This window comes from Myotis lucifugus, unplaced genomic scaffold (genome assembly GCF_000147115.1).
Source record: "Myotis lucifugus unplaced genomic scaffold, Myoluc2.0 scaffold_18, whole genome shotgun sequence".
Taxonomy (NCBI): Eukaryota; Metazoa; Chordata; class Mammalia; order Chiroptera; family Vespertilionidae; genus Myotis; species Myotis lucifugus.
The window spans coordinates 11,916,589-11,925,093 of record NW_005871066.1 but is presented as its reverse complement, the minus strand read 5'-3'; the positions used below and the strand labels follow the sequence as shown (position 1 = coordinate 11,925,093).

At 43.8% G+C, this 8,505-nt stretch overlaps 1 protein-coding gene across 1 annotated transcript in view; it reads right to left on the bottom strand.

Moving 5' to 3' along the window:
- Positions 1-335: 335 nt before the first annotated feature.
- Positions 336-8,505, bottom strand: part of CCDC146 (coiled-coil domain containing 146) — a 46,763-nt gene continuing 38,593 nt past the window's right edge. The window contains exons 17-19 of the mRNA XM_023751019.1: positions 7,045-7,182; positions 2,416-2,664; positions 336-768 (exon numbers count right to left, since the gene is read on the bottom strand). Coding sequence (XP_023606787.1) covers positions 568-768; positions 2,416-2,664; positions 7,045-7,182 — 588 coding nt within the window. The 3' untranslated portion in view covers positions 336-567. The remainder of the gene's footprint in view (positions 769-2,415; positions 2,665-7,044; positions 7,183-8,505) is intronic.

Sequence of the window (8,505 nt, the reverse complement as noted above, 5' to 3'; positions counted from 1 at the left end):
GATTATTTACTTGTAAAAAGAATCACTATACCATTATTTTGAAAATGACAAGCTTCCCTCCTGCTTTTTACTTGATTTAGATTTAACAACATTAATTTTAAATGCAACCATTTACTTAACAAAGTCAGTTAAGTCTCTGAGATACTTGATCATTCTATCTTTTTCTTTCAAGTCAGTATATCGAACAGTATTTCCTTTTTGTCTTTAATAAATAAGGACCACTCAGCTAATTTCTGTGAAAATTATTTTTATTGAATTTTTATAGCCCCTGGCCTACTATGTATATCTGAAAGGTTTCAATATATATAGAGAGTGAAAAAGAAAGAAATGAACAATGCAAATATATGCTTTGACATAATTGTAGAACAATTCTATGTCCTACTCAACATCATATAAAATATAGTAGTTGGTGAGTATAAAAGGAAACTATGTTATTTCTGTTGCTGGTTAATTGTGGCTGTTGTATTTGCCTGTCATCTCCTGCTATTGTGCTGACATTTTCCAGCTGTGGATGTGACGAAGCTTGGCCGAAGTGTCTCCTTGAGGAGCCTGAACTGGTTTACACGTTCAGATTTCAATTGGCTTTATGACAGGCTTCTTGATGTGCCTCATATTGGACCCTGGTTCACTGGGCTTAAAAGGAGCCAAAGCACCGTATGGTTTCGGCAAGGGAAGAGTGGCTTCTGCGTCTGGGATGTAGGCAGTCGGGCGCAGCTCTGCAGTCGTGAGAACACCATTGGGCAGCTGGCGTTGTTGGTCCAAGAATTGCTGCAAAGAATGAAATTTCCTTTTCAGTTTTCTGCAAACTCTGGTGAAGCCACTTCACCCCAGGGCTTATCAGACACAGCTGGGTCTGAGTTGTAGGCTGTGCTGGTTGACATTCCCCCAAGGAGGGTATGAGGGTGAAGTCACCACACACACACACACTCACACACACACACACACACACACACACACACTCACATACTCATGCACATGTTGCACCTTGCTGGAATGACCCATGTTTCTCAAGCATCACACTGTTTGGGGGGCTTACGGTTTATCATAAACTGGTTGGTGGGTTCTAACTTTCCCTGTGTTCCAACCTCAGTATCTTTGATCAAATACTAAGTATTTCCATGGTTTTGTTGTTGACAGAGGTAGGACAATCTATTCCCTTTGGTAAGTCATTGGTGAACAAATGTTAGAAAGGAAGAGATAAGGCGTCAGGTAGAACCAGAGGGAAGATGTGGTTAGTAGCTTGCCCTGACCCTCAAGGTCCTCAAGTCTCTGCCTGTGCTCCTGGAAAACAGACGACTCTCTTACAGCATGAAAAAGAATTCTAATAACGGAGACAGGTAAATGATGCTGAGAAGAGCTCGGTAAAAGCTGAAGGTGCTAGTAAATATAGTGCCAGGCAGTGTGGGAATTACAAATCAGACCGTGTTTTCAGGTATTTTTAACTTCTGTTTGGAATGTGCCTTTTTCTTGGGTTAGTTAGTGAACAATGATCTTTTTGAAGAACCTACTTGAGAGCCTGAGAGTGAGTTGTAGGCCCTCAAGACACAGTCTCCTTAGGAAGAGATGCCCAATTCCATTCTACAAATATTGAAAGGCAGAAGAACTGGGTGCCCAATGTGAAGGTGGAACCAGTGATGGAGCTCGACTTAGGCCAGTGGCAGGAGAAAAAAGGGTTGGCATTGAGGCCAAGGGTGCACACCAAATGCAGAGTCTGCAAAGGTGTTCTGGAGGCCTCACAACAGGCTGCGATGGCCGCAGCAGGTGGACATGGAAGAGTAAGGTGTGGGTTTGAGCAGGGGTGCAAGGACAGAGATAGGAGACCTATGGATACTAGTAAAACCAAAGCCAGCCTCGCCTGGTCATTGCCGTGTCAGTGGGGAGTCCATGGTGTTCAGCCACACCAGCCACGATGTAAGATTGTGGAGTGGAACTTGGTGTTTGCCAGATGTTCTCCAGAGAATATTATAGTGCTTTGAACTATTGTTCTTTGATTTGTCTACATAATATCTTTTTTTTGTTGTTAATCCTCACTCGAGGATATTTTTCCATTGATTTTTCAAAGTGGAAGGGAAGGTAAAGACAGAGAGAAATATCAATGTGAGAGAGAGACACATCGATTGGTTGCTTCCTCCATGCGCCCCAACTGGGGCAAGGGATCAAGCCTGCAACTGAGGTACATGCCTTTGACTAGAATCAAACCCGTGACCTCAGTCTGCGGGCTGAAACTCTAACCACTGAGCAAACCTAGGGCTCTACATAATTAAAAAAAAAACACCCCAAATTTCTCCTGATTGTTTGAACTGTGTATGGTAGAGTGGGGAATTTTTCATATATTTTGGGAAGACTGAAATCCTTGAAAACATCCCTTCCCGGCCACTTTACTAGTACAAATGCAATATAAAAGCCTAAGTGTACCTGAGACTTTTCAGCGATGGCCAAGGCATACATTTCTTCATCTCGAAGTACTTTCAACCATTCTCTCTCAATATCTCTGTTGAGGGGCAGACCCTTTTGCATCCTGGAATTGCAGGAGAAGATGAAGTGTTCTTTCTCCTTGACTTCCTTCTGGAGTTCAATGGTCAGAGCTTGTTTCATGGACAGCTCAGCAACAAGAGCCATCAGTTTTTCAGTAGCATTTTTAATCTTTTTCTGGTAGCCGTTCATCTGGAATTAAAGAACCCAAGGCTTAGCTTATGTATATGTTCCATGAAGAATTTAAGAAAATGGCAGGCTGCTGGCTGTCTATAATGTGGGAGACAAATAAGAATTGGATGAGACCTCAGACACCCTAGCTGTGTAAATAATGACGAGGAGGGGAAAAGAAAGACATGTGTTCGTCAAGTTACTAGTTGTCCAGGTGGGTAGTAGTGAGGGGAATAGTGAAGTCTCTGTATTTTTAAGAGGTGATAAGGAGAGGGAAATAGAGTGCTCTTGATGTCTAAATTCTGGCTTACTTAGGCCATGTTATTAATTTGTCACTGATCCAGTGGGGGGGAAAATCTGGTAGGACAAAAACTATATTTAAAAGTTATTCTTTACTTATGTAAGGTAATCAACAGAGGCTCTGCATCTGAAATAATTTTTAATGGAAATGATCACACCTCAACATGTTTGTATTATTGATCATAATTTCTGGGGTGCATAATTATTAAGTCATTAGCAAGCATGTGCCGAACTGGGGAAAATCTGGCCACTGATTTGAAATGAAATGTTCTGGTTGTATGTGTGCCTTGACCATTTCGCATCAGCTACTTATCATCAAAGAATTAAAGGACTGGACTTAGTGGAATAATTAATTTTAAAAGACAGGAAAGAAGTAAAGTTGGAACTGGTGGTTCCTCTAAGCTTTCTGGCCCATAGCACAACCTTTCAGGGTGGCTGTAGCCATGGCGGGGCACTGAGTGGTGATTCCACCACCTGCCAACACTGCCATATCCACCTTGCTGTATTTTTAATTTGTAACCTGTTTCACCACCGCCATTGTATTATACACTGAGTGGCCAGATTATTATGACCACCTGACGTTTGTAGGCAAATTAGGTGTACACTGCATCGTATGGGATATGGAAGCCGAAGGCCTGTTCGAACACCTTTGCTGTCTGCAGTTACCAAGATAAAAAGTCTCCAATTCTCACAGGAACACAAGGATTGGACAGTCGAATATTGGAAAAAAGTCATGTGGTCGGATGAATAACGTTTCCAGTTGCATCATGCAGATGGCAGAGTGAGAATTTGGCGGAAACAGCATGAAAGCATGCACCCCACATGCATGAGTACAACACTTCAAGCTGGTGGGGGGGGGAGTGTGATGGTTTGGGGCATGTTTTCCTGGCATGATTTGGGCCCTTTAATTCGTGTGGAACAACGTCTGAATAGCACAACATACCTAAGTATCCTTGCTGATCAGGTTCATCCTATCATGTTGATGGCATATCCCAATGGAGATGGCTTCTTCCAACAAGACAATGCGCCATGCCACGGTGCTGGTATTGTGCAGGAGTGGTTTCAAGAACATGAGGGAGACTTTACCTTGCTTAGGTGGCCCCCACAATCACCAGATCTCAATCCAACTGAGCATTTGTGGGACGAAGTTAAAAGAGCCATCAGGCAGCTGGTTCCATACCATCAAATCTCAGAACTGGACAGTGCTATTCATCAGGCATGGTGTCAGATTCCTCGCATCACCTTTCAACATCTCGTGGAGTCAATGCCAAGAGGAATCACCACAGTATTGAAGGCAAAAGGTGGCCCAACGTAGTACTGATGGGGTGGTCATAATAATCTGGCCACTAAATTTATTTATATATATATATAATCTTCCATGTTCAAAGGCTGTTAAATTGCATTGTTTACCCATATCTTCAGAAAAAAATCACTTCTACTGTCGTGGTAAACAACCTGCTTCCCTATTTATAATGGGCTGGCCCTCTAGCAACTTCAGCGTGAAATTATAGCTAATTTGCCTACAAACATCAGGTGGTCATAATAACCTGGCCACTCGGTGTATGTGTATGCATTAGCTATTTGGTTACAGTTGGTCGTCCCACAAGAAGGTACTCTTCATGAGGACAAGGCCAACTTGTTTTATTCATCATATTCCCACTATCCAGGATGTGCTTGGAACATAGGAGGCACCAAGCAAAATTATAATAGAATGTTTGTTAAATGAAGGAACGAGTAAATTCTTAGTCTATTTAAATCTTTCAGGCTTTTGAACCAGGGTACTTTGAGACATGAATATGAACTTCCAAAAAACTACACCTGAACTTGAAAGACTTTCCTTCTTCTAATAGAGCACACACTGGTCTATCTGTACATTTGCTTAGAAGAATGTTGCTGCCAGTGATGTACCTGCCTCTGAAAATGTAATGACTGGTTATTATGTACACACTTTGTCTTCTTAAGGGAATATAAATTGTAAACTCTTCTACACTGCAGTAATTTTGAGGGAGCACACATTGAATCAAAGACGGCCATTTAAAGGTTCAGGGGTGAGTCATTATCTCTATCCAATTTCATCAATTAGTCAGTCACTGCACACTTGTGTGTTGTGTGTATGTGTAACCAGCCAACCTCCTCCTTCTCTATAAAAAAAAAAGAAAGGATGATGTTATATCCTGGGTTGGTTTGAGTTTTTGCTGAGATTTTCCATTCATTTGGGAAACTTGGAAGATGAGCCATAAGCTACCTAGGGAAGATGAGAGGCTTGAGGTGACACGCATTCTTGTTGGGCACCCACAAAAAGCTAGGCTACTTCTGCTGACTATGTAATGCCTGCAACGACTTTAGCTGATATCATACCCATTTCACGGATCAGGAAACTCAGTTACAAGGTCATTTATGTATCTTTCTCAAGGTCATTTGCTAGTATCTGAGATCTGAACATATTTCTACCTTCAAGTTATGGTTACTATGAGGACATTATAATTTTAAATGGAAAAAAAATCCAGATAGAGAAAGTGGAAGGTGGGGAAGGAAAGGGTAGATAAACCACTGGGCCAGAACTCAGTTACACTGGGACCTTACACTTTCAGCATTTCTTTAGGATTATTGTTGATTTTAGGAGACACTGCCATCAGCTTTGACAAGCCAGCTCTCAGTAAACACTGACTTTCTCCAAAGGAAGGGAAATTCATTTTGCAAAAGGAAGGAAGGCAACATTTAAAGAAACATCAGACATGCTAATTCAGGCAAAGTTTAGGAGCCTTAACATTCTTTTTTTTTTATTTCAGAGAGAAAGGGAGAAGGAGAGAGAGAGAAACATCAATGAGAGAATCATTGATCGGCTGCCTCCTGCACGCCCCTTACTGAGGATTGAGCCCGCAACTTGGGCATATGCCCTTGGCCAGAATTGAACCCGGGACCCTTCAGTCCCTAGGCCAAGGCTCTATCCACTGAGCAAAACAGGCTAGGGCTTAACATCCTTATTTTATGAGGTGAAGTTGTGAATTGCATGAGCTGTGGTGACCATCCACCTGTGCAAGTCATCAGAACGAAGTGTGAAAGCCAGATGAATGGCATAGGAGGCCTGAGATTTACAATCATTTCCGCTTTCGTTGGTGGGCCAGAAATGTGCTTAGAACAGGACCGACTGTTTACTTTTTAAATAAATGTTGTTCTAGAGTTTAGTGCATCCGAGGCATTTGGGGAAACTAAAAAGAATGAGGAACAGTCATTGCCCTGTGGAGCCCACAGTCAGGTGTGGGTGTTACCATGATCTATTTTCCCATCTGTCTCCCCAAACTCAACACTGTGAATGGCGTGCCCCTTCCTCTCTGTTCCTGCCCCCATGTCTAGCATGAGGAGGGCTCGTAGTACCTCAGCATTGCTGGCTAACTGAAATCCCTGTGCAGCCACAGTGGGATGCGCCAAGGGGCCAGGGAGGCCAGGCTGCCCTGCAAGGCCCCTCTGAGTCACAATCACCAACCCCGCTCCTGCCGTCTGCTCCTTTCCAGGTACCTTCCAACAGTCCCAGTCTGACCCTATAGCTTTGAATCTCAGTCCTGTTACAGTGTTTTAAGTTTATGAAATCAGGAGGCTCTGTGTCACTGGCCTCTCCTCACTAGTGGGTCCCAGTGGTGACTCCACCCCAGGGTGTAATGGGCACATGTTTGTGTGACTGTTGTCTTCAATGGTCCCCTTCCATTTCTGGGTTCTGGCTGAGTTCCCATGCAGTCAGACTGTTGTTTAAGCGGAGCCTTCCATTCACAAGGAACTCAAAAGGATTTAACTTGGCACATGGAATATTAAGACAATAATTGTCATATTTGAGTAGGTGCCCAGTTAAGTGAAACTTGTATACTGCCATTTAAAAGCTTAGGTTTTCCCACTTTAAAGTGAATTCATTCAAGGAACAAGATGGGAACTTACTTTGAACTATTATCTAAGCATCCTCTTTACATTTTAAATTCTACATCCATTCTGCTTCTCTGTCATAAAGCCTAATCGCTCCAGCGCTCTGCTCAGTAAGCAAAGCGCTCAGTGGGAAATGAACCGTAATAAAGCAGCCAGGGCAGGAGAGAAAAGGCAGGGTTTCGGACAGACCTTCTTGGCCAAGAGCAGCGTGTCCTCCTTGCTGTCCTCAGTTTTGCTGCAGATCCTGTCTGTGAGCCGGGAGACCTGTTCATAGATGAAATCCTTTTCCAGTAACTGCTCCTCCTTCTTGGCCAGCTGTAGTTCCAGCTACGGTCAAAAACAATTGCAATAGAAGGGGAAAAGGGTCATACAAGTAAACCCTCCGCCCCCTCCGCCCTTAACGAAGACACATTGTTTTGTAGTTGCTAAGATACCTCTAGAAAGTCTTTAGAGCTGGGCTAAGTCATGACTTCCCCTGCCACCTCCACCCCCACTCCTGCAGATAGCTCGGGAATTCTTCCTCCACATGGCAGAGAATGGCCCTCTCACCTCAATCTACCTTCCATTGCCCTTCCTCTGATATGCTCCCATCAGCAAGGCAAGTTAATCCCTTCAAGATGCTAAAAAGTTATTTTTTTTGGTGGGGGGAGGAAAGGAGGGGGGCTATGATACAAAGGCGGGCATCTTGAAACCACTCAAATTTTACTTCTTTTGGCAATGCTTAAAGTCAAGCTTAGGTTTTGTTACTAGATTACAATGAAGGTCTACTATATTAGTGGCTAGAATAATGAAGAATAAATCTATCCCCATAACCTGAAACACTAGTACAGATATATGTGACACTGACCAACAAGGGGCAAATAGATGCTATTTTAAGAAATAATATTTGGGGATCCAAGATGGCAGTGGAGTAGGTGGAAGGTACACTCACTTTCTCCCAGGACCAAATTGGGATTACAAACTAAATTATGGAGCGATCAACCTGAATAACCAACTGAAGACGAGCAGAAGAGAAGTCTCATAACCAAGGATTCCCAGAGGAAGCCACATTGAGGCTGGTAGGAGGGGCGGAGACACGAAAAGGGCTGGCCCCACTTCCCTGGGCAGCAGCTGAGATTCTGGAGGCTTATGTCAGCTGTGGGGGTTCCCCTGAGAAGTGTGGGGTCTCAACCCCACACCAGGCTCCCCAGCCCAGAGCACAGAGCTGGAAGAGGCACTCACATAACATCTGGCTGTGAAAATCAGCAGGGATTCTGACCACTAGGGAGAGACAGGAGTCTCCTAGAAATCCACGAACTCCCTTAAAGGGCCAACACACAAAATCTCGTTCATAGCCACTCATCCTGGGCTCCAGTGGAGGGAAGGCAGAGTGGACTAGAGTCGTGTGAAGAGAAACTGGAGTTTGTAGCTCTGGGGAGAGAGGTTAAGGGACAACCCTCAGGGCCCCTGAGCTGAGTCTCCCACACTGTAGAGGCCATCTTTCTTGGGTGGAGGACTCCCCTCCTCATGCCATCAGCCTGGTGGAATGCAACAGCCCCACTCTCTGGTCTCCCGCCTGCATTATCCTAATCCCCAAACCAGATAAAGACACTACAAAGAAAGAAAATTACAGGCCAATATCCCTGATGAACATAGATGCTAAAATTCTCA